General features: G+C 54.9%; 1 protein-coding gene across 5 annotated transcripts; it reads right to left on the reverse strand.

Annotated features, from left to right (window-relative positions):
* MSI1 (musashi RNA binding protein 1) lies at positions 1-22,221 on the reverse strand. 5 transcript variants are annotated; one of them, XM_031442785.2, is made up of 15 exons: positions 22,139-22,221; positions 21,929-21,969; positions 21,286-21,367; positions 21,103-21,187; positions 18,098-18,139; positions 16,479-16,571; positions 12,891-12,939; positions 11,654-11,736; positions 11,048-11,165; positions 8,476-8,556; positions 7,196-7,252; positions 4,384-4,452; positions 3,399-3,586; positions 2,888-2,951; positions 2-1,786 (listed from the first exon to the last, which is right to left on the reverse strand). In XM_031442785.2, exons 1-14 carry the CDS (start codon positions 22,195-22,197, stop codon positions 2,910-2,912), a joined length of 1,089 nt encoding a protein of 362 aa, XP_031298645.2. In that variant the 5' UTR covers positions 22,198-22,221; the 3' UTR covers positions 2-1,786; positions 2,888-2,909. The 5 variants fall into 5 exon arrangements, with proteins under 5 accessions (XP_064337263.1, XP_031298645.2, XP_064337264.1 ...); XM_064481192.1 differs by having other exon boundaries at positions 3-1,786; positions 3,399-3,553; XM_064481193.1 differs by lacking the exon at positions 7,196-7,252 and having other exon boundaries at positions 1-1,786.
* Positions 22,222-25,514: the final 3,293 nt, after the last annotated feature.

Genomic DNA, 25,514 nt, shown 5'->3' on the forward strand with positions numbered 1-25,514 from the left:
AATTTATTAGGAATTTAAAACTGAAAATAAAACCTGGAAAAAGAAGTTACAGATGTGGAGAGAAGAGACACCGGAGGGTGGTAACTTGCTGGCTTCGAAACACCATGTAACATCTTTTTAAAAAAATTCCCCAAACAAATCAGAAAACGGAATTCCAGGGCCCTGAGCCCATGGGTGGGCCCAGTGGGGTGGGGGGGATCACAGGAAGTGGGGAGAGGGAAGCTAAGTCTCTTGTGACTCAGCTCAAACATGTAGAAAATTAATTAAAAATAAAAACCAATAAAATGCAGCTTCTCTTTTATTAGGAAACATTAAAAAAAAAAAAAACCCACGAACAGCCGCGCATCTCAGTAACAAAGATTATTGCTTTGTGATCTCGGGGCTGATAGGTTAAGCACCTCACACAGACAATTAACTCTCCAAAGGGGGTTTTAAAGTGGGGGGATTATGATGGGGAAGGAAGCTTAGGTCCCCAGCCTCAGACCTGGGGGAGAAGGACACAGAGGGGGACAATGACAGGTGGGCCTCAGCCCTGCCACACTGGCCTGGTCACTTACTGTTCATGAACAGGCAGGACCTGAGCCTTGTTTTCCTTTGAAGGGGACTCGGGGGCTCGGGGCTGCCAAGGGGCTCTGGTCACGGGACCATCCTGGTGCGGAACTTCAGTGAGAGAAATGTGGGGGTTCCCTGAGAAGCCCTTTGCTTTCCCCTGGGGTCTGCCCCTTCCCAAAGTGCCCCCTGATGCCCACTCACTGGGGGCTCAGGGCAGAAACCATGAAGGCCCGACTAGGTAGGGGGCGGGGGGAGACCTTTGGAGAGTTAATTCCTTTCCAGCAGTGGCTCCGGGCGAGCCCTTCTCTTCCCTTGCCCCAACACTGGGTTTTCGGGGTGAGTGGGCCCAAGGCCTTGACCCCTAGGGCCTGAGAGAGAGGGCCTGCCTCGGCCACAGTTGAGGCCTGCAAGCTTACAGTAACGGTGTCTGAGGAAGGGACAGAAACACAGGGGAGACCTTTGCTGGGTAGGGCGAGGCAATGCCCTCACACCCAAGGGGTCTGAGAGAGGGGTGGGGGCCTCATCTCACAGTATTTACATATGATACAGGACGGGGTGGTCCAGGGGCTCGGCCTGGCCTGCGCAGCCCTGTCCTCTCCAGGGCTGGAGGGAGGTGGCCAGGGGCCCACACCCACATAGACATTTTGTTCTCAGCTGGTGGGGGGGCACCTGGCCCCTTGCCCCCTGTGGCCTGGGGCTTCACATTCACAAACCTAGAAATAGTTTTTAAAAAAACAGTTTCTTTAAAAAAAAAAAAAAGGAAGAGAGAAAAGGAGGGAAAATCAAAATAAAAAAAACCAGGGTTGTGGCTGCGGCCTGCAGCAGGCCCCCTCTGCCCTCACTCTAGCTATGCACAAATACAAAAGCCTTCTTGGGGATGTCCTATGGGGCGCGGCAGGGAGACCGGGGGCGCAGAGCCGAGAGGAGAGGGGAGAACCGGGGGAGGGTGGGGGCAACCGGCTAATCCAAAATAAATAAAAGCGGGCAGGACAGGGGGGGTGGGGAAAGTGGGCCAGGGGCGGCAGAGAGGGAGGTTAGTAGGGGAGCCAGACGACGGGACATCCACACATCCATCGAGGGCAGCAGGGCAGGGGCCGGGGCCCAGGGAGTGGGGGGCAGGCAGTAGCGGTCCGAGTCGCTGCGGGGGAGGGGGCGGCGGCGGCGGCTGCGGCTGAGGTGTCCCCGCCCCCTCGCTGGCTCACTCGTGGTCCTCAGTCAGCTGCAGGCTGGGGTGCTGGAACACAGGGGGAGATCATGGGCGTCCTACCGCCGCCCCTCTGCGACCCCCAGAAACCTATCCTCGGGCGTAAGGCCTCTTCCCTTACTCCCCTCCTAGACAGGCGTTGTTCCTACGCCTCGCATTTTCTGTTCCCTGTTTGGAACTCTCACTCGATTTTGAACGGCTGGATTTGTTCAAACCTCACCTTCTCAGAGAAGCCCCCTGAACCCCTAAAGCAGGTAGACCCCTCATACTCAGTTTGGAATGATCTCACTTGATTTTTGTCTGTAGGGTGAGGCAGGGACCTTGTTTGTCTCACGCATCCCTCTTGCCTGGAATAGTGCCCTAGTTGTCTGGACCAATGAAGGAATGAACAAAGGCAACGGCCAGTTCACGCAGAACCCCACCAGGTCACCATCGGCTGCATGATGACCCTGTGTGTGGGGTTCTCCCTGCCCCTTGATCTTGGTATATAAGTTGACAGGATCCTGTTTCACCAGTTGGGTAATACTCCGTTGTAGGCATAGGCTGTTTAACCACTCTCCTGTTAATGGGCATTTCAGTTATTTGCAGTTTTAAAAATAAATGCCTAGAAGTAGAATCATTATTTTAAGGGCATGAATGTTTAGTTGGAATAAACCCTGCCCTTTGGGGGGGGGCAGATTAGGTTTATTTACTTATTTACTTTAAAAAAAAGTTGTTTAATGGAGGTACTGGGGATTGAACGCAGGACCTCGTGCATACTAAGTACATGCTCTGCCACTGAGCTGTACCCTCCCCCAGAACCCTACCCTTTGGAAAACCTGAGCCAGTTTACACAGATTGCCTTCCCCCCTCATCAATGCTGGATATCATCAATCTCAAACAATCTTCTCCTGAGAGGCAGCATGTGCTGCCTTACTGTTTTGTTGTTTGTTTGTTTTTATTTACAATCTTTATGTAGCAGTTTGAGCAGCTTTTCCCACCTTTCAACTATTGCTGGGATGAAAGTCTGTCTCCCCACTGGACTGTGGGTTCCGTGAAGGCAGGGACGAGGTCAGTGTCCCAGACTGGGCTGCCCAGGACCAGTCTCTCCAGTGCCACCCCCACCCCCAAGGCCCCTGTCCATCTCCTCACCTCCTGCCACCTGTCTCCTGCTTCAGTGGTACCCATTGGTGAAAGCTGTGGCAATCAAGGGGCCCTAGAAAGAAAAGCATTTGATGCCTAGATTCGTGAGAGAAGCAAAGAAAGCCCAGGGGTTCCTTCTCTCTCCCGCAGGAGCCCCAGGGGAGGCAAAGACCTTCTCTAGCCCTGCCCATATCACCCCTGCTAGAAGATTCTCCAGGGCAGGATCAGGGAATCTGTATATAACCAGCACCCTGGAAAAGCAGGGCACCCCTGAGCTTGAATCTAGCTCCCATGCAGGCAGAGGTGGTGAGTCTTACTTGCACAGTATCCCCAGAGCCCACCTAATGCCTGGCAAACAGAGGGTGCTTATTAAATGCCCACTCAATGACTGAATGATAACCCTCACTGATCCCCCACAGGTGACACTTTCTCCACCCATCATCCCTCACCTCCCTTCTGCACCCACAGTCAAGGACTCTCCCGCCTTCAACTTCAGGGTTCTCCAGGTCTGGCCACTCACCCCAAGACTGTGGCCGAAGCCAGTGCTGGGGGCGGGGCTGGCAGCACTGATGTAACTGCTGACCCCTGAGTCCTGGTTGGCTGCCCCATAGAGCTCGGCCATGGGGCCAGGGCTGGTGGTTCCCAGGAAGCCCCCCGTGCGGCTGGGAGTCGAACCTGGAGGGGGAGCCATCGTCCAGGGGTGAGAGCCTGGCAACCCAGAAAGAAGACGGTGATAGCCCCGGCGACCACTGTCACCCCACAGCACCCCTCCGACCCGTTCCACCCGCTCTGACCTTGACCCCTCCCTCTCTGCCTCACCCCCACACCCCAGCGGGGCATGTGGGTCCACCGGCCGAGATCGCTCCAAGTCCATCCACCCCCGGCTGCCCTAGCCCAGGCCCCCATCACCTCTTGTCTGGCCACTCAGCAGCCTCCTCGCTGACCTCCCCTCCCCTTTGCAGCCCCTTCACACCTGTTCCCACCCTGCGGCTGTGCTCATTTCCTACAGTGGACATCACTCCACTGCTTAAAATGTTCAGTGTCTCCCCAGGACCTGGTTCCTCTTGCCTCCTCCCCAAGCTCCACTCCTGCGCACCACTCATGCTAACTGGCCTCCAAGCCTCTGCACCTGCTATTCCCTCTGCTGGGAATACTCTTCCCTTTTCTTTGCCTTCAAATGGGAAGTTAAGAGGTCCATCCTCCTGAAAGCCTTCCAGAGAGGCCTGTGAGCTCCTCTGCCCTGACCTCCCCCAGCAGGGCGGCAGCGTCCTTCAGGATGAATGCCTTTTTAGTACCTGACGCCCCCACTAGTCTGTAAGCTCTGAGGGCAGAGACCACATCAGTCTCCTTCCTGGCTGGCCTGCCAGGTGCTCCGTTCATATTTGTCGAGTGAAAGAGTAAGTGAGTCCCTCTGGAAAGGAGTGGCAGTGGCCGCGTCTCCTTCCCCCTGGGCTTCTCTGCCGCCTGCACCCCTCCCTCACTTCCTGCACCCCAGCAGACCTCACCTGTCCCTCGAACCACAGCCGCTGCTGCCGCCGCTGCTGCCATGGGTCCGTAAGCGGTGAGGGGAATGGCTAGAAGGAAAAGAGGGCAGGTAAGCATGCCGGGCAGGCGAGGGGCAGAGGTGGAGGAGGGCAGAGCCTCTCAGGCCTCACCCCACCTCACAGGGGTCAGCGCAGCCCCAGGGTCAAGGCAGAAGGAGCTCCCTTGGAGACAGGTAGGAGGGAGGATGGCTTCCCAGAGAAGCGCTAAGCCTCAGCTTCTTCCCTGGACTTGAGGGACGCACTTGAACCACCCACATCTCCTGGAGGGTGGGGGCAGGGCAGCTCGCTCTGAGTGGCTCTAAGCGTGGCCCACAGTTGCCCTCTTCAGGGAAGGCCCTTGGCCGAACCAGGGCCCACTTAGCCCAGGGATACCCAGAGGTTATGTCTCTCTTCCCAACCCCGGGCCACTGGAGCCAGCGACCGACTGACACGGGTACAAAAAGCTGGGCCTGTTTCCCCAAGGGATGGACTGGGAGTCCTGCCCTGGAGCTCCCTGTGGGATCTAGTCTAGGCCACAATCCTGTCTGGCCCCTTCTGCTGCCTGGCCGGCTTCCCCACTCCCATTCTGCCGAGGACACGTCCTCCATAAAGTGTGTGCACCCAGTTCCCTGCCTCAGGGCCCCCTGACCACCACTTGGGCAGAAAAGACCACTCCCTCCCTAAGCCCCCCAGCCCCATTTCTCCGATCTGTCTTCAGACACAGGGATCTTGCTATTCCCTGGTTTGCTGTCTACTGCCACCCCTGCCTCTGCAGCGCCTAGCACCTTGCACAGTACTAGAAGGGACCTCTGCCGAAATAACCGGTTGGCGGGAGCCTGCAGCTCCCTCCCGTCTGGCGGCTGAGCGCCCCCTACTGCTTGGCTCTGCCACTGCAGCCCGAGAGGCTGCAATCCCACCCAGCCAGGGGCTGGGGTGTTTGCATTGCCCTCTCTCATCCCAAGATGCACCCCTCGGGGCCGTTTTGGTGACCATGGCCCTGAAATGGAACTGGATCTGGGGTAGGGACCTCGGAAAAAAAAACCCTGAAAGTCTCTGCCAAGGCCCTTGGGCCAGGGAATTAAAGTCTAGGACAGCGTTCCTGCACTGTTAGGAGACACTTTGCCTAAGATAATCAGGTGTCACCTCCTCTGAGAAGCCTTTCCTGAACACCCCCGCTAAGGCAGCCCCTTGCCCCCGACCCTAACACCTTAGCACATCTCCCTGTTTTATTTTTCTTGTGCAACGTCTCACCCTGTGAAAGTATCTGATTTCCTTGTTTGTTTACTTGTTTATTGCTGGCTCCCTCCACTAGAATGTCAGCTCCAGGAGGGCAGGGATTTTGTCTGTCTCATTCCCTGCTGTATCCCCACTGCCTGGAACAGTGTTTGGCACAACAAATATTGATTAAATGCATGAAGGAAACATCCTCATCTCTTGAAGGGGAGGGAAAAGTTCAGAACCCAGACCTCCAAGAGTTGCTGATCCTTGAACCCACGTCCTCCCCTGCCAAGATGTCTGCAGAGGGGATATTTCTTCTCTCAGTTCTTTAAGGGCAGGGCTGGGCTCTGAGGTCTGGTTTGGGGCCCAGTTAGGCATTTCCCCAAAGCAAAATCAGCATGCTCTTATCACAACTGTAAAGCATTCCTCATTTGTATAATAAATATTCATCATCCTCTCTAGAGGACAAGTTCTGTGGATCGGGGCTTGGCTTTGTCGGGTCCCTGCTTTGCTTCCAGGGCTTGGCAAAGTGTCCCATGCTAGGTCCTCAACACAGAGTTCTGAAATGAGTAGAAAAGACCCCCTTTCGCCTCCCCTCTCTCTGCTCAGGGAAGATCCTCTATCGCCCCAACTGCCAGGACCCTCTACTCCCTCCTGGTCCTTCACCCTCTGTTCCTCGTTCCCCTCCCCCATTTTGGGGGCCCCCTGAGCATCCCTTGGAAGGAAGGTCTCATCTAAAGCAGCATCCACGCTCACATCCTCCACACACGGCCAAGTTGAGGGGGGAGTCTGGGGATGGGGTGGGGGGAGAAGCAGGTTGAACAGAGAAACCCCTTGCAGCCCACCTCACCTGCACCCCCCACCCCACCCCTTGGCCTTGGCCTTGGCCTCAGCCCCAGCTCCAGAGCTGAGCTGACTGGCCCAGGTGAGAACTCCAGCTCAAGAAATGGCTCAGGGTGGCCAAGCACATCATCCCACTTGCCCAGAAGTTGCAAACGGGCACCCCAAGGGCTGGATTCGGCTCTCAAAAAAGTTTCATTTGGCTCATGGTGGTTTAAAAATGTTGGACTCATTGCCTACATTGGAAAATAATTGAAAAATTCATTTGAAAGTGAAAGCTGGGTTTTTGGCTTCCCTTGGAAAATGAGATCTCAGAGTGTTGGGTCCACACCCCCTCCTGGCAGGGTTGGTTGGCACCGGGGAAAGCCATGCCCACTGCTATTCCCTGAAGTCTCCTACCCGGCCCACTCTGCTTAGGGTCTGAGACCCTGGCTGGTTCACCACTGGATCCCAGCACCTACATGGTGCCTGGCACATGGGAGGCGCTAGATAAATATTTGTCAGATGGATGAATGAGTGACTTAGCCTCCATCTGCTGGGCTTGGCCCCATGCCCCACCCTTAAGGGCCGTGTAGCTACACAGACTGGCCAGTGCCGCAGCAGAGTCTGCTGCATCTCCACAGCCGGAGGGCTGGCGGGCAAGAGAAAACGTCCCGCTCGCTTTCCCCAGGAAGGTCCCTGGGCCCTTTTTTCTCCCCATGTGGCCTGTGAGGTGTACGAAATCCGAGCAACTGACCTGTAAGCTCGGGGAGGACTGGGGCGCTCGGGAGAGGGGTCCGCTCTACACGGAATTCTAAAATGAAACGTAAAACAGCTTAGGAAGATGCAGGGAGGCCCCTTGGGCGTGGCCCAGGGAGGACAATTGTACCCATGGGGACACTGGGTCAGGGGGACAGGCCATGCATAGGACCCAAGAGCTGGGGATGGGGAGAGCATGGTCCCCAGCAGGGAAGGGTGCGGAAAGAGACACAGACACCAAGAGGAGACAGACAGAGAGAAAGTGCGGGCAGAGTTGCCACCATACCCTGGGCACAGGGCGATGCTGGAGCTATTTCCAGTATTTTCCTTAAAGGGCTTGAAAATGCCCTAAAACATCTCCCAGAATCCACCTCTTCTTTTTTTGGTGGGGGGAGGAGCTGGGGGGGGTGGCACTGATGAGAAGCAATGACTCGAGAGCAGGTCGGGCTCCGGGTGGGCTCCACGCTCCACCACTTTATAGCTGAGTCACCTGAGCGAGTCACTTTGCCCCTCTGAGCCCATTTCCTCACCTATAAAATGGGGATCGTCATGCCCCCCCCCCAGGAGGCTACTGTCAGGGTTAGACAACATTATGTGGACAGAGGATTCCAAGCTGGACAGCCTAAGAGGCAAATGGTACAAGTGCTGAGGGGGAGCCCTCTAAAAAAATAAGAACAAAAAAGCAAACAAACAAAAGTTTTGCAAAAATATGATATTTGATATTAAAACAAAAAACAATGAATAGTCATCGTGAAAGTACAGAATTTTGCTGGGATTCCTGCCACTTATTTGAATTACAAATGATGGTGGTGATCATCATGCTTTTACACTGTTTTCCAGCATTTGGGGTCTCAAAAGGTCTTGTCGGCCTTGAAAGGGGCTCAGTGTAGCAAGTGGTCATTAGAAGTGCGTCCATAGAGACACCACCACGTTGGCCCTTGGGCACGCCCCCCACCACAAGCCCGATGCCCTCTTTGGTGGAAGTGGCAACCTCAGAGTGGGGTAGGGAGGAGAGAAAGGCAAGAGGCGGGCAGAGATCAGCCTGGAAGGGAGGGTGCCATGCAAGGCCACGCTGGGAGCCCCGCCCCCAGCTTCTGGGGATGGGGTGGGGAGGGGGAAGGTGGGGAGAGGCGCTCCTTCCTCAGACATGCCCTTCCTTCCAAGCCTCCAGCAGGCAGACCTCCCCCAGCCATGCACCCCCAGACACCGCCCTGAGGAGTCAGACTGCCCGGGAACCAGGGACATGCTGGAAGCAGAGGGATACCAGGCAGGACTTACCGGGAAACTGGTAGGTGTAGCCAGGGGCAAGGCCTGTATAACTCCGGCTGGCATAGGTCGTGGCTTGGAAACCGGGGTAACCTGATCAGGCAAGGGGACCAGTGTCAGATGCCTCACCTACAGCTCAGCGGGGAAGAATGTGAGCCCCTCATGTCCCTCCCCACCTTGTATCACAAATAATAATCAGTCATATTTACCAAACACCTGCTGCATGCCAAGCCCCGTGCAAAGCCCGTGGCACACTTTACTCTCTCCTTAAACCTCACAAGAGTCCTAAGAGGTACTATTAGGAGCCCCACTTTACAGATCAAGAAATTGAGGCCCATAGAGGTGACACTTATTAGCTGAGAATAATTCAGACTCGTATCAAGGCCTTTCATGCTCCAGCTTCTTCCTCCATCCTGTCCTCATCTATACCCTGACTCTCACTCTGCTCCAGTCACACTGGCCTCCCCACTGCTTCTCAAATTTAACAAGCTCCTCCCCATCCCAGGGCCTTTGCACATGCTGTTTCAATTGCCTAGAACTCTTCCCCCATGTTTTCCCACGACTGTGTCCTTCTCATTGTGCAAGTCTCAGCTCCAAATGTCACCTCCTCAGAGAGGTCATCCCCCAAGAGTCCTCCTTCTCATCAGTTACAATATTTATCATGTCACCCTGGGTCTTTCCTTTCAGAGCACTGATGACTATTATCTGAATTTAGCCCACCATTTCTTTAAGTGCTGATTTTCTGTCTTCTCTATCTTTTACCTCTGTATCTCCAGCACCAGCATGGTGCCTGCTAGTTAGTATGCATATATTATAATAAATATTTGCAGCTTTGAAAGGAAAATCATACAGTGAGTAATCATAGTGTAACTGGGATTCCAGTTCAGATGTGATCGGCTCCAAGTCTCTTAGCCACAATTCTCTCTATGGATTAGAGGTTTCCTTTTTCTTTTTTTCCCCCTCCCACTTTTTAAATGGGGTGAAACTAGCTAATGATTGTTGTGAAAGAAAATTTTATCAATATTCCAAAAGAGGCTAAAGAGACAGAACAACTAAATTCAATACCTGATTCTAGCCTGGATCTTGTTCTGGAGGACAAAAATAGCTATAAAGAACATTATTGGATCAAAGAAAACCTGGTAGATTAGATTAAAATACCATCCCAATATAAATGTATGAAGTTGATGACCATGCTGTGGCTTCATGAAAGAATATCCATAATCTTAGGAAATACACACCAAAACATTTCATGGTAAAGGGCCACAATGCATGTAACTTACCCTGAAATGATTCAGAGAAAAATCACAAGTGTATTGTGTGTGTCTGTGTGTACACACATGTATGTGCATATATAATACATATACATACACATACAGAGGAAATGATAAGCAACTGGGATATGGTGTTAACAAGAGGTGAATTTGGGAAAGGGTAAATTGATGTTCTTTGTGCCTCTTTATCTTTTCAACTCTTCTGAAAGTTTGAAATTACTTCCAAATAAAAAGTTTACAAAAAACTTCAGGAGAAGACAGTGTTCCATTCCTCCTTCTCACTCCCCCATCTGCAATCCCAATCCTGGCCATCTACCCCACACCATGCCCTCCTCCTCTGAATCCCCAGAGCACCCCTCCCCCATCCCCGGCATAAAGACCCCCTTGTACTGTGCTCTTACTGTGTAGACACATTTCGTCTCTCCAGGGAGACTGTGACCTTCCTGGAGGCCCAGCCCAGATTTTTTTCACCCTCATTCGTGGGCACCAAGCACTGCTGATTCCTGCTCATCTTCCAAGGCTCACAGTAACCTTTACCTCCTTCAGGGAGTCTCCCCAACCCCCAAGTGGGTTTAAGTGCCTCCCTGACAGCCTCCCATCACTCTGTGGTGACCCTGCCCATTCACCCCTGTCTCCCACTTTGATGGGGAACCCCATGAAGGCAGGTCCTGTCTCAGAAGCTGACCAAGAAGAAGCAGCTATCTTTCTACTTTCCCAAAGGCCTTTGGGTCTGTAAATGCTGTTCCATCTGCCTGACCATTTTTCCCCTTCCCTGCTCCCTGCCCTACCATAACTAGCTCCTACTCAACCCACAGACTCAGTTTAAGTGTAACTTCTAGCTTCTCCAAGTCTTGGTCAAATTTGCTCTGACCATGCTCCCTTGGCACCCTATACTTCTCCGTCCTAAACCTCTTTATTTATGTTCTTACTTATTTGTTTTCCCTGCCAGACTGTAAAGCTCCAAGGAAAGTCACTGTTGTACTTCTTGGCATAGGGCTTGGCATTTATAGTTGCTCAATAACTATTCACTGGATGGATGGGTGGACAAATGAATGGAATGGATGGAGGAACAGAAGGACCAATTAATGAGCAGCTGGATCATTCTCTTGGCTACCACCAGAGGGCAGCACCCCACAACCAAATCGCCCCACTTTCATGAGAACTGCCAGATCCGAGATACTCCGTTCACACTGGAGCCCAATGACTCAGACAGGAGGGCTGACCACAGAGGAGGTGCAACACCCACCCAGCCCCTGGAGCCCTAGGCGCAGTTCCGAGCGGGAAGAAGCCGCAGGTGCAGGCCTAGCACATACCCAGCATGCCGATGCCCAGCATGAAGGCGTCCATTCCATAGGGCATGACTCGAGACCTCCCCCGGGCCGAGCCCGTCGGTGACATCACCTCTTTTGGCTGAGCTTTCTTACATTCCACCTGCAACAAGACCTGGTGGTCAGTCCCTCCTATAGACCAAGGGTCACTGACCCTCCTATTCCCTAGCAGGGCTCTTTATTGGTAATTTCATAGTTAGCATTTCTGGAGCGCTTGCTATGTGCCAGAGATCGACTTTGCGAGCAATAAATCATGGAATGCTTATACGAACTATGGTAGATGTATTGCTCCCCCTCTCATTTTACAGATGAAGAACTGAGGCTTAGAGAGAAGACATCTGCCCAAAGACTACACTAGTGAGTGGTGGAGTATGGATTTCAACCTAGGTCTCTATGAACCCACCAACCATGCTTTTTAAGAGCCACGGGACACCACCTTCCTGTCCAGATTTTTAGGGGGTGGGAGAATTGGCTCTGCCCCACGAACTGTGAGGCCGTTTGCCTGCCTCCAGAACCTCCAAGCATCCCTGGCTGGCTCAGGCTGGAGCCCCAGCCTCCCTCTGCATCTCCACCCCTCCAATCCTTGCTCACCATTTTGTTGTTGATTTCATGGAAGTGGATTTCACACACTTTCTCCACGATGTCCTCGCTCTCAAATGTGACAAAGCCGAACCCTAGAGGGCAGAGGAATGGTCAGAACCAGGCTCGTGGTCAAAACCCAGCCCCAAGTCATACCAACACCACCACTCCACTCTCACAAGTGAGTGTCTAAGAGTTAAGGAGATACTCTGACCACCGTCTAGCAACTTCTCAACTACCCACTGAGACAGAGTTTCAACTCCAAATCACAGTTGTGAAAACCAAGGCTCAGCGAAGTGACTTGCCCAAGGTCACACAGCCAGTTAGAAAGAGGCAGAGTTGTGACGAAAATCCACTCAACATGACTTTTCTCTTCTTTAGATGCCTTCCAAAGAGGGGAAAAGAGCACACATACTTTTTTAAACTTACACAAAGGTGTACACACCCAAATATATTTTTGTATACACACACACACCCTTCCTAGGTATCCATATGTCATAGAGACACTCACCAGTGCTCACAAAGGCATAAAGGCCCCTGTGTACATGTACGGTTTACCATGACACACTAGAAACATGCAACTATTCAGACACAGACACGCTCACATGCACAGATACACACACACAGACTAGCACATACTCTACTCCCCAAACAGGCTAAAAGGCCCAAAGCTCTGAAGGCACAGGAGAAACAACCCCGCCTCCTCCTGGGTGTGCCCCAGGGGCTGGAATGGGATTTCTCAGAAGGCAAGGCCCTTGGGAGAAAAACAACCAGGCAATATGCACACGGTGGCCCAGATGCTCACAGGTTCAGGGGCAAGGGGGCTGGGGGCTGGGCTCAGCCCATGGGTGGGGCGAGGAGGTGGTGGCGGGAGCAGACTGCCTGTGGCTGTGGAGTCAGCCTGACCCTGGGGCGGCCTGAGCTCTGGTTACCAGGGACAAGGTAAACCCAGGCAGACACTGGCTGGGCGGACACCGGCCGGGGCGGGGGCGGAGGGCTCAGTTGCAGGGGGAGGAGAGGTCTGCTCCTCTGCTCCTCTGCTCCTCTCGGGTGTCTGCAATTCGGCAAGTTTCTAGCACAGGAAACGGCGGGACAAAAGCCTTCTGTAAGGCCAGGCCCGGGAGAGGATGCAGATCCTCGGGGATAGGATGTCAGGAGGCAAGATGAAAGGGCAGCTGTGACCTGCAGCCCCCTGGCTGACCACAGGCCCCTCAGCCCGGCCTGGGAAGGGGGAGGGGGCCATGCTCACCTCGGTGCCGGTTGGTGGTTTTGTCGAACATCAGCATGGCATCGTCCACCTGAAACAGAGCTGCAATGGAGGACCCACCAGACCCCAGGGGACTCTACCACAACCCAGGAGCAAGGGTTCCGACACCCCCTCCTTGCTTGCCTATTCCAGGCTTTATCTTAAATCTGCTCCCTGTGCAGGGGACAACTTTCCATCTATAACCCCAGCTGGATGCCACCGCACCCCCATTCAACCACCAGATTCTCAGTGGACCAGCCTGCAAATATTAAGTACCAACTGTATGCCTGGCACTTTGCCCCACTAGCCTCTCCTCTACATTCCATTCCTTGCATGGTAAGATCCTCATTTGGTAGCTCAGGAGATGGGCTCAGAGAGGTGAAGTCACCTGCCCAAGGTCACACAGCAAATCCCAGATCGAGCCTAGGAGAAGGCACAGAGTGGGTGCTAGGGGAGGAAATATAAGAGCGAGATATGAGACGGGGAAATGAAAGCCTCTTTCCTTTTTGCAAAAGGCCAGGAGGACAGCAACTGCTCCAGCCAGACCCAACTCCCCTCTCCTGGTACAGATCTTTTCCTCTAATTGAGGTTTCCTTTTGCTAGAGGCTGTAATTAAAGCAAGTAGAGTTCAGTGCCTGGGCTGCTAGCCTCCCACTGACTGGGGGAGGGAAAAAGGGTAGAGGAAGGGGGAGCGTCCGCATTATCCCCCATCCCTTGGACCCCAGCCTTCTCTTCTTGCTACTCCCTCAAGGCATCCTCTTGGATACGTGGACAGCCAAAGGCCTTGGCTTTCCTTCTGCAGTCCCTTCCCTTCCTTTTGCCTACATCTGCTGCTTCCTGCTTGCCCTCTTAATTCTTCAGCCAATGTCAGCTGTCTCATGGGGTTAAGCTAAGGTCTGATTCATCCTTGGTGGAAATCAAGGGCTGCCTCTGATACTGCCTCCCCCTCCCACATCTCACTCCAGCTGCTGACCCTCCCCCAAATGGTCAGACCCTCAAGGGATAAAGGAAAACTTCTTGAGGCCTTGGGGCACAGCCTCTTCCCCATTCTCCTTTGCTCTCTTTCCAGGCCCATCCACTGCCTTGTTAAAGTGGAAAGAGCAGCCCCTGAACAGGGTGGTCCTCCAGCTCTTGTTAGTCACCAAGCTGCACCAGGCCCCTGACTTTCCCCTGGGAGAACCAGGAGGCAGCTAGGTCCCTGGAGAATCTCAGAGGGAAATGGTATGTCCCTTCCCAAGGAGGCTCCTGCCCCAGGGCCCTGCAGCGTGGTGCCACCCTCACTCCCATCCTTATGGACCCATTCTGAGTCCCAATCCCAAATCAACCAGACTGTCCAAACCAGATGGACCTTTCACACTGAGCACATGGGAAAGAGAAACCCAGAAAGGAGGGTCGTGACAAAAGTACAGGCTTTGAGTATGACAGGCCGGAATTGGATTCCTAGATTCTGCATTTGCTCATTAAATTTGGACAAGTGGCTTTATGTCTCCATGATTCAACTTCTTCATCTATAAAATGGGTGTAACAGTGTCTTATAGGGAGGAGTTAAATGAAATAGTACATGTAACACGCCTAATTCACAGTAGCTGGGATATAGTAAGTGCTTAGTTAATAATAGCTATTATTATTATTATCACCTTTATTATAGGGGGGCTTGACCGCAGTCATATGGGGGAGGGTGGCAAAGCTAGGCAGAAAACAGCCCAACACCAATGGCTTTGAAGTTTCCATGAGGAATACAGTGCCTGTGTCAGTTATGATCATGACCATCCTATTGAGGACCTTGACCTGTGCTCAATGACTTTTTGAACGAACGAATAGAAGAACCAGCCTCTTCCAGGATCCTGCAGCTTTGGGTAGCTGTGGGACCTGTAAGAGATTCAGCCCAAATCCATGGCCTTTTCTCCACCCAACCTTTCAACTTCACCACCTATGTCCACTAGACCCTTCCACATGGGCCTTGTCTGGAGACCCATAGTAGGGCAGTGGGGTTGAGGCCAGGGCACAGAGCAACGAAAGTGGTTGGGGGTCCAGGGGACCCCCAACGGTGTCCCCTCGTGGGGCCAGCTGAGGGGAGGGAGGCTCCCAGCCCAGTGTCCTTAATAGGCTTTGGTCTCCATGGGAACTCGAGGGCAGGGGGGCTCGGGCGGGGGAGGGGAGGCGGCCGAGGCCTGCTGACCAGTGGGAGCCGCCAAGTTCGTCGGCCGCTAAGCCTGAGTGGCAGCCATGGCGGCTGACCATTGTTCCCCTCTCGGTGGCGGCCCCTCGATCCGGGCGGGGGGCCCCCCGCCGCGGGGCCCTTGGCATTCCCGGCTGTCCCCCTCGCTCCCTGGCAGTCTATTCTCCGGCTCCCCCTGGCCTCCCCGGGCCGGTTTCACATGCCAACGCCGATTTAGGCCCGAACAAAAGACGCGGCCGCTGACGGCTTCTCCTGGGGCCCGGTTGCCATGGCAACGCCGGCCCCGGGGGCAGGCGGCCTCCAATCACAGCTGCTGGATCAGATTAGTGCGAGCTCTAATGCTCGGCGCTCAGACACAAAGACACCCCACCGGAGCCGAGCGGGGCCTGCTGCTTCCCAGGAGCGCCCTTCCCTCTGGGGCCCAGGCCGCCGACCTGCTCTCGGTCCTGTACCCGGGTCCCCGCGGAGGCGCCTAAGCCTAGGCCTCTGGCCCCTACATCGCCAGCATCCGCTGGCCAGGGGACCTCCCACCCTCTCCCCTTTTGCCCTAGAGACAGGGGCCTGGAAACCCACCCAGTCCCCAGCTCACATCCCATTCTCAAGCCACGTTCTCCTGTGCCCTCTGCGTAACAGGGAACTAATGAGCCTCGGGAAAGGAGAGACCCAGCCTGTCTCCCGTCAGAAAAGACCAGGGACCCCAGGCCTAAGCACAGCAGCCTTACTTCACCCCCAGGCTTAAAATTTGACCCCCTCTTTCCCATCTCTCCCTGGGGCCTTGATGTTCACATCACTCACCGTTCTGAGGACACCCTATTGTCTGATGTCACCCCATCTACTTATTTGTGGACTAAATGGCCCAGAAATTTAACCTCCGTGCACCTCAGAGCTGAAAGCCAGTCCTCTGGGACTGATCAGCAATTTGGGGTGGTCTCTTCAGCCCCTCTCCACTAGCTAAGAGATCAGTGCTTCCCACCCCAGCTCCCACCTGTGCAAGCAGGGTCCTGAGTACAACTGGGAGTCATATTTATTGCTTCCTTATCATCCTGACCAGGAAGGGGAGGGGGAAGGTACAACCGCAGGTGGACTGGACAGGTGCAAACTCTCAGGAGGCCAAGGGGTGACTGGATTGAACTGGCTTCGGGAGCAAAGCCTCCTTCAGGAGAACGAAGATAAGCAGAAGGGCAACAACAGGGACAGCTACTGTGTGGCTTCTCTCCCCAGGGATATGCCCAGAGCCTGAGGTCCACAGATAGGCCAGGAGCACGAACGGTAGGTTGGCCCGGCCTCACCCGCAGAAGGACCCAGCCCCCTTTTCCACCCCTGCAGGGATTGGAATGGTCGTGCTGGACTCTGGCTTGCCTCTGACCAAAATTCTCCAGGGCTCCCAGCCAGCACCCCCAGTTTTGACCCACCTTCCCGAACTGCTCAAAATACTGCTTCACGTCCTCCACCGTGGTGTTTACTGATAGCCCCCCAACAAAGATCTTCTTCGTTCGAGTCACCATCTGTTAGGGGGAGGGAATGAGAAAGTGGGCATCTGAGTTCTGTGGCCTACCGCCACCAGCAGGGGCTCCAGCCCTCCTGCCAGGGCGCCAGCTGACAAGCTGTCTGTGGCCCCAGCTACTCGGAAGGCACCCCCCCCAGCTCCCCCTTGGATCCTCGCCTCTAGGCCTGTCACGGGCAGCTGTGCACCCCACATCATGGCTGGCTCACTCCCTGGGGTCTGTGTCGGGAAGAGGATGGCTTGGTGACCCAGACCTACAGCCTACCTCAAAGACCCCACCAGCCCCTCCTGGGAGAGGCCCAGGTCCATCCCACGGTCCCCAGGGTCCATCCCAGGGTCCCCTCAATGCCGACATTTTCCCCATCAACCTCCTTCCAACCCAACCTCTGGCAGCCTGGTGGCCCCAGCCCTGTTTTAGGAAGAACACATGGTCCTAATTACCCCAGGAGCGCATGGCTAATCCACGGCAATTCCCAGCCCCATCCTAACACTAAAGCACCTTCTGTCACCAAACTGCTTAATGGAATTAACCCAATTCTGACCATGTGCTCCCTGGTGCGGCCTCCTTCGAATACCTGCCTCATAATTGCTTTCAGGCCCTCTGCTGGACCCTTCCAGTGATGCCCTTTTCCTGTCTCCCAAAACCTGCCCCTCTCCCTTTGCCATGGCAGGAGCTGGGCACCTTGACTCCAAATCTTAAAGCATCTTAGTTCCCATCAACCCCCTTGCAAAGGGGGAAACTGAGTTCTCCTGGAGAGGGACTGAGTCCCAGGACACATGGTAAGTCAGCAGACTCAGGGGTCCTGCTCCCTGGATAGTAACCAGGCTTCCGCCTGTCTCCTGTTTTTGACCGCCTAAACATAAAGATGTGGCTAGTAGTCCTGGGGCCTGGAATAAACTCTTAGGCCCCTGTCCTGCACCAAAAGTTTTGAATTCTGTATACCTCAACTGCTCAGAAATCTGTTTTTGGTACACCCAGAAAAACTCGCCACAGTGCCAGGGAAAAAGAATACTTGGGAGGGAAGCCACCTTCACCCAAGCTGCAAGACAACACGTAACAGACTCCACTCCCTTCCTGCTCTGCAAGCTCAATACACCTGACCTCAGAGGTAGTGGGGAGCCTGGGGGGGTGGTCAGGGGTAGCTCCCTGGCCTGACTCTAGCTCAGCCTCACAGGGGTAAGTCTGTGTTTGACCCCCAGAGGGGCTGGGCAGAGAGATTGTGATCTCTGAGGTCAGAATTCAACTCAGGATCCAAAGTGTACTGGCTTCAAATACAGGACAATGAATCCCCTGAGGGGTTCCTCCTTCTCTCAACACATGCAGCCCCTCTTACTAGTCCACCCAAGAGCACAGCTGGAAAAATGCATGGTGTCTGCAGTCCACAGAGCGAGGACATAAAGAATCCTCCCTCCCCCATCCCAGTCCATTCCATTAACACTCCAAGCAAAAGCATCTTCCATAGAAGGGAATGCTGGGAAAATCACTGCCGGCAGTACAAAGCTGCTCCCGGACACAGACACACCTACCTTAGGCTGTGCTCGCCGGGGAAAGGCCACCTTGGGATCAATCTAAAAGAGAAGAGAGAGGTAGAGGGGCCTTGGTTATCACACTTCAGATGGGTGACCACACCACATAGCCTGCAGACTGAGGACCTTTCTCATCCCAGGATACAGAGGTGACACAGAGGTGACTGAAACCGCCACAGCCCCTGGCAGGAAAGTGTAACAGTTGAGCTTTTAGGGCCTAGAGCCAGACTATTGGGTTCAAATCCCATTTACATTACTTCCCAGCTATGAAATCCTGCACAAATGACTTAACCTCTCTGAGCCTCAGGCTTGAGCTCACCCACAAAACAGGCAAATAATAACATCCACCTCAAAGGGTCGTCTGCAGATTTTTTCTTTTTTACTTTTTTGTAAATTGAAGCATAGTCAGTTTACAGTGTTGTGTCTGCAGATTTTCTGAGATAATGCTTACAAAGCACTTGGTGTCTAGCCCTCAGCAAGAACCCCAATAAAGTAAGCCAAGTGTTATTCCTTCTAGCACCAGGTATATCCAGGGCCTCCGTGCCTGACGTCACACAGATACCTGCCCAGGTGAGGCATGCAATCTAGACTTCGGAAGCCTTGTGAATGGAAACACTCTTTGCTGAAAAAGGCTTCGAGATAAGAGTTCATAAACCACCAAGAGTAGATGCAGTTCTGTTTTCCCAATACTGTTGACATCTAGCAGCCCTTCTGGAGGCTGCAAGCAAACAGTTCCCTGATAATGCAGCTAGGCCTAGGGTTAAGCAGAGCACAGGCTTTGGTGACTTGCACAGGATTTGGACTCAGAAACTAGGAGCCCCTGGCTAAGCTTGTGATCTTGGTAACTTGCCTGCGCCTCAGTTCCCTCATCTGCAAAGTGGGGACGATAACACCCACTTTTCCCAGGGGCAGCTGTAGGGAATCAAATGAGATAACGCAAGTGAAAGCATTCCTTTGTGAACTGCCCTTCACTGCACAAACAAAGGTGCTATTACCAGTGGGCCACCTTTGCCCTTGGCTGTGAACAACCAGAGAGGAAAAGCAAGATGCACCTGGGTACTCCCAGGTACTGAATTCGTACTGACAAACAGCAAAAGCCAGGGCATGAGACACTGTGATCAATGCAGGACCTATGAGGCCTGGGCATTTCAGAGTTTCTGGCCACTCACATGGGTGGACACCACTCAGAAGTTCACCAGCCAATCGCCAGGGAGATCTCTCTTTTCCCAAAGTTCCTTCTGTTCAAAACTCAGCCTCGTTCTAGGCAACGGGCTCTGGCTCCTCACTGCCTGAATGGGACAGATGAGGGACCAGCCTCCTACAGGCTCCCCCACTGAAAAACACTCACAGAGAACGAACATCCAAAATCCATACTGGACAATGCCGCCTCTCTCCCAGAATCCCAAGGGGCTCATAGAGCTGCCCATTCCCCTGTCTGAAGGCATGATTTCATACCTCTGTGGCCATGTTCATCCTTCTATTTCTCCTGGAAGCCACCAGAGCACACCTCAGACAGTTACCCTGCTCAGACCCTGAGGGGAGGTGGTACCAAAGCCATGTCCTGCAGACCCACGCACACCAATCCCTGACACACCCTACCTCCACTCTGACTCACAGCTGGCAACATAAATAAAACCCAACAAGTAAATAAAAGGTGAAAGTCAGAACCCAAAATAGACTCCCCACAATAAGCCTCCCTTCCACCCCCCCTTTCCCAGGCTGGAGAACGCCAAACACAAAGCCCTTGCCCTTTTCACATCCCAAATCTCAGAAGGATGCCCATCTCATCCTCCTCCCTCCCTTCTCTTCCCCTTATCAATCTCCCACACCCCCACCCCCGGCCCCCAAATCTCGGCTTCCTGAGCGCTGCAGAAGCCATCGGTGCATTCTGAGGACAGGGGATGGTAGGAGAACAGGCAGCTTGATGGCAGATAATCACCAAAAACAATAGGCCACTGTCTTTCCATTCCCAGCTTGGGTCACTCAGTCAGCGCCAAGAAGATCCTTTCAGAGCCGGCAAAGTTGAGGCCTGGCCTCATTTGCTCATTCATCACTGCGGGCAGGAGTGGGAGCCACTGGGCAGAGATAACAGGAGCTGGGGACAGGCGGTAATTTGACAAATTCTTGGGCACAACCAGCTATTGTTGCAGGTAAACAGGAGCCAGTGACTGACCCAAGCAGGGAGGCCCAGGGCTGGGCCGGAGGAGAGTGGGGGAGTACAGAGAGAGATCGCGCTGTCCCAGCCCACTGGCAGACAGTTACCCCATCACGAAGGAACCCCTCCTCTGCTTTCTCCTTTCCCCTCTCCCCCTGAGCTGGGGCCTGGGCCAGCGCCCCCTGCAGGGCCCAAGACACTGGGGAGCAGTGGGACAGCAGCAAAATGTTCCAGGAGTTTGAATGCCAAACAAGCAGTTTCTCCTCGGATCTAGCCGGGAAGAGCTGTTTCCAGGCAAGCTAGCTCCCTTCTCATAAATCCCTTCATGGGCAAAGCAGGTTCATGTCTTCCACACAAAGCAAGGAGCTCATTGACCAAAAGTCAGGGGAGGGAGGGCAGAAGGGAGGGGGATTCAATGAGCTTTGCCATTGGTCTGGAATGGGGTGGGTGGGGGGAGCTAAATACTAGTTAGAGTTCAGAGAAGCCACGGATGGGTCACTGCAGCCCTGACTCACCCAATTTGGGCTCGGGAAGGGACCTAGCTCCACCCCAGGCTCCTCCTTGAGGCATCAAGATTAGTACGCACTGGGAGAGGGTGGTGGCTGCGTCTTCCCTCACCAGTACCGGAGGGGTTAGGGGGATGTAACACCTCATAGCAGGCCTGGGATTTTTCTGCTAGGTCTCCCCTCAACTCTGGCGACAAAGTTTCAGAGCGTGGCAGACCTTCTATTCAGAAAACTCCCTCCTTCCTTCAGGATCCCATACAACTGTCCCCTGGGGAAAGTCCTGACCCTCTCCTCCGGCGACCTCCCTCTCCCGAAGGGCCCCCAAAGCCCTGAGGGCCACTCACTGTTTTGGAGTCGAGCTCGTGTCGCGATTGCGCCAGTACTTTATCCACCCCCGCCTGGTCCATGAAAGTGACGAAGCCGAAACCCCTGCGCGCCGTAGTGAGGGAGAGGCAGATGGTTACACGGCAGTGAGTGGCGGTGGAGGGGGGCGAGCCAGGAGCAGGAGGAGGGGGTGAGGGGCTCACCTGGATCTCTTGGTCAGGGGGTCCCGCATCACCAGACACTCCTTCACCTCCCCGAACTGGCCGAAGTATTCGCGCAGCCCTTCTGTAACCACACACCCGCCTTCGGACCAGCCCGCGCCCTGCGCCCTTCCCCCCTTCCCCCGTCCTTTGCCCCTAGTGACCCCGGCGCGGCCCGGCCGCCCCCGCGCCCAGCAGCCTGCACGCTCTCCACCGCCTCCCCCTCCCCAGCCCTCACCCGGCTCCCGTGGAGCCTCCTGGCGCCCACGGGGGCCCCAGGAAGCCGAGGGCCGAGCTGGGCTGGAGGGGGGACGGCTCCGGCCGGGTTCCCGCCGCTCCGGGAGCCGCCTCACAAAAGTTTGAGCCGCAGGTGCGAGCGGAGTTGGCGCTGCCGCCGGCGGGTCTCGGGGGCCCAGCCCACCCCCCCGATGGCCCCTGAAACCCTCATCTCCTCCCCTCCACCCGCTGGGCCGTGCGCGCTCGCCGATCGCCCTGCGCTCTCCGGGTCCCCGGGCGGGGCGCGAAACAGGGCGCGGGGGCGCCCGGGGTCAGCGGGGCACAGGGCCGGGCTGAGGTGTCCGGTTCCGGGGCGCCGGGGGGTCCCGGGTGCCCAGCCGGGCCGGCTGGCGCTCCCGAGCTCGCTCACCCTGCGTAGTCTGCCAACTGAGTCCCCCGATGAACATCTTGCTGCGGGAGGAGGAGAGACACAAAGGGCCCGCGTGAGCGCCGGGCGCCCGGGCGCAGGGGGCGCGGGCCCGGGCCCCGGGGAGGCCCGGCCCGACCCAGATCGGCCATGTTGGCGGGGCCGGGGAGGGCGCGGGCCATCAAGGCCGGGCCGGGCCGGGCCGTGCCGTACCAGGGGTCGTGCGGCGAGTCCGGGGAGGCGAGGCCGGGCTGGGGCGCGTCAGTCTCCATCGGGAGCCGCGGGCGGCGCGGGCAGCGGAGCGGCGGCGGCGGCGGCGGCGGCAGCGCTCGGCGCGGGGCAGATGAGGAGCGCGGCGAAGGGGGCCGGACGGACAGGCCATGCTGCCCCCTCCCCCGACCCCGCTCGGGCGGGCGGGCGGGGACGGCCGAGGGGAGGGCCCGCCGGGGGCCGACCTGCCGGCTCCTCCCCCCGCCGCCCTGCGAGCATAAAGCCCCGCGCTCGCCCGCGCGCCTGGGCGCCCGCGGAGGCGGCGGCGCCCGAACCCTAATCCCGCCGGGATCCCGGGTCCCCGAGGGGGAGAGAGACCCCGAATCCCGAGACGGGCCGGGACCTGGGCGCGGCCGCACCCCTCACCCACCCCGGCACGGGGGCCGGGCCGCGGGAACGCCCTCCCGGAATGAAGCGCTTCCCGGTGCCTTCAAGGTAGCTCGGTTCCGGATCGGGGACCCCCTAGTCCTCCCTCTTAGGTCCCCGCTATCCAGAATCTAAGAGATCCCCAATCTCCTTGGGTCGGGAGGGAGATAGCCCCCAAATCCCCTCACGTATTCCCCCAGTCGGAACGAGAACAGTTCTCGGAGCTCCCAGTTCCCCCGAACCTAATTTAGGGTTCACCCTCAGCGGCCCTCAGTCCACTCCCACTGTCCCACTTCCCCCATATCTTCTTTGGGGACCTCTCTCAGTGCCTCGCTTCCCGAGTGGGGAGCCTCCATAGCACCCCTGTGGAAACCGTGTCAGTTTCCCCAATCCCTCTTCAACCCTTGTTGTCTCCGAGTGAGAATCCCTCTCAGGTCGCCCAGATCCCTTCCGTACACACTCGGGGACTCTACAGTCTGTCGAGAAAACCCTTGCCCCGAGCCCGGGTTTCTAGTTTGCCGACCCCCATTCCACCCCGCAGTGTGAGGAGTCGCCACTGTTTCCCTCACTCCCTGGCTCACTCTTGTCAGCCCTACTCGAACTTCTGTCTGGATTCGGGAAAGCCGGTTCCAGACGCTCACCGCCCACTCCCCACAGAGGCTGGTGGAAAGGTCAGCGACTCTACAGCCTCCCGTTTCCAGTTTAGGAGACCGATGGCTCAGCTGTGCACCTTCCCCTCTGAATGACCCCCTCTTTGGGGGCAGGATTCTAAGCCCCACCCCATCGAATTGGAAGAACCTAAACTGCCTGCCTACTGCGTTAGGAGTTACTTCTCAGTCCGTCTGAATTTGCCCATGGAGGCAAACGCCTTCATTTCCCCCCTCCCCATCTTCTGGGTCTCTGAGATCCTCCAGGGCTTTGCCCCAGGCTTCTGGGAGCCCTCTCACCCACCCCCTTAAACTCCCTCCCTCTAGCCGGGGAACCCTGAGAAAGTCCATCCTGGATCGCCCCAGGATCCAGGGCCACTCTCTCTATCCCCACCTTTCCAAATACAAATCCTCTCCTCAATTCCCTGGTTGAAACCAGGCAAGAAAGGGTCAAAGCAGGAGAATGAGGCAGCCACTCCTCTCCAAAGCCCCAACCCTGCTGAGGGTCTCAGTGCCACTCACAGCCCCTCCCTCCCAATTCGCCTCCCACGCCTTCCCCCACCCACTTTTAGTCCACCCTGCGTAGGTCAGTGACAATCCTTGATGACAAGCCCCTTCCCCACCTTGACCTCCATCCTCAAGTCAGCCACCTTTTATTAAGGTGTGCAGGAGCTCTGGGCAACGTAACCGTGACCTCTAGAAGTGTGCCCATCCCCCTCCTCTCAGGATCCCTTTCCTGTCCCCACTGCACCCACCTCTCCGGTAAGAACGTGAGAGAGTCAAGTTAATGGTTTCCTCAGGGACCTTCTGGGAACACTCAGCGGGTATATCCTGCCACCCTGTGTGCATAACACTAGGAACAAACTTGCTTTTTCCTGTTTTTATGACTTGTCCCATCATTTCTCAGAATACCCTGGACTGCGGGTGGGGGGCACCCCACACAGGGCATTTCTCACCATCTTAATACAAACTGGAATGTCAGGTGTGTCCTGGAAGAGATACAGATGAGGATCAGCAGGGAGTAACACTGGTGTTAGGGAACTATTCCTAGGTCTAAACTTCAGGTTTCCTGTGTGCAAAATGGGGCCAATGGGGAGGTGCAGGGAGGAGGGAGCCCCAAGCGCCCATGAACATTAATTTCAGTGCTGGGCAGGTGGCTGGGAGCGTAGGAAATGGGTAGGGGTCATTTGTTCAGAGCCAGCCAAGCCCACGGGAGAGAGGATCCATTTATTAGAGTCTTCATGCAGGACCTCAGAGGAGGAAGCTTCTCCCTGTCACTACCTGTCACGTGTAGGGTAAACTTACAGAAGTCCCCTCCTACTGCAGGTTCCTCCCAGGCTCTGCCTCCTTCCACTTTGTTCACAGTAGGGGCAAGGAGTCCTTCTAGGGGTAGCCCTCACAGGACAGTGCAGCTGTAAATGGATGATCCTCATAGTAAATTGAGGATCTCAGCGGTATTAAGAAAAAACGATCTTTAAGAGCAACGGGCCCAGACCGCCAGAATTAGGAGATTAGAGGATGTGGTTCCAGTTCTTTCTCTCCAGTATGACATACCCTGAACATCACTCAGAGAATCAAAACAGAAATTGCTCTATACTTAAAAAAAAAAAATCCTTTTGAGAAATACAGTGGGTGAGTGACATTTCACCCAAGCACCAAGATGCAATTTGGCACATTCATTCATTCATTCCACAAATATCTATTGAACACCTGCTACCTACCAGACACTGTCTTAGGTGCTATATTCCTACCACCTACATTGGTGAAACTTGCTTACTAGAGACAGGAGTCAAATAATAAATAAATAGATAGATAAACTAGTGATGTGTCGCTTAGATGTTGGTAAGTGCTTAGGAGAAGGAAGGAGACTAGAGACGGTGGGAGGCATGGGGGAGAGGGTGATATGCTATTTTATTTTATTTATTTTTAAAAACTTTTTTTGGGGTAGGTAATTTGGTTTACTTATATATTTATTTTTAAGGGAGGTACTGGGGAATGAACCCAGGACCTTGTGTATGCTTAGCATGTGCTCTACCACTTGAGCTATAACCTCCCCCTCTGCAATTTTCAATCAGGGAAGTTCTCACAGGGAGAGTGATGTTTTAGCAAAGGCTAGAAGGAAATTAGGTACATTAATCTGTTATCCAGAATTCTCATTTAAGCAGAGTCTCTACATCTCTAACGTGCAATGATAATTGATATTCATAGTTTGATTTTTCACTGCTCTAAAGCAGTGGTTCCCAAACTTTAATGTGCATAAAAAAAACCACCCAGTGATTTTCAGTAGACGCAGGATAGGTGGGGGC

The sequence above is a fragment of the Camelus dromedarius genome, chromosome 31 (genome assembly GCF_036321535.1).
Source record: "Camelus dromedarius isolate mCamDro1 chromosome 31, mCamDro1.pat, whole genome shotgun sequence".
Lineage (NCBI taxonomy): Eukaryota > Metazoa > Chordata > Mammalia > Artiodactyla > Camelidae > Camelus > Camelus dromedarius.

Bases quoted from the DNA above. Each gene is read 5' to 3' on its own strand.
- MSI1 (XM_031442785.2), bottom strand. From the start codon at position 22,197: ATGGAGACTGACGCGCCCCAGCCCGGCCTCGCCTCCCCGGACTCGCCG. The intron at 21,368-21,928 runs GTGAGCGAGCTC...GTGTGGTTACAG, and splicing joins CAGTTGGCAGACTACGCAGG to AAGGGCTGCGCGAATACTTC. The intron at 8,557-11,047 runs GTATGTGCTAGG...TTGCCTGATCAG, and splicing joins GCTGGGCATCGGCATGCTGG to GTTACCCCGGTTTCCAAGCC.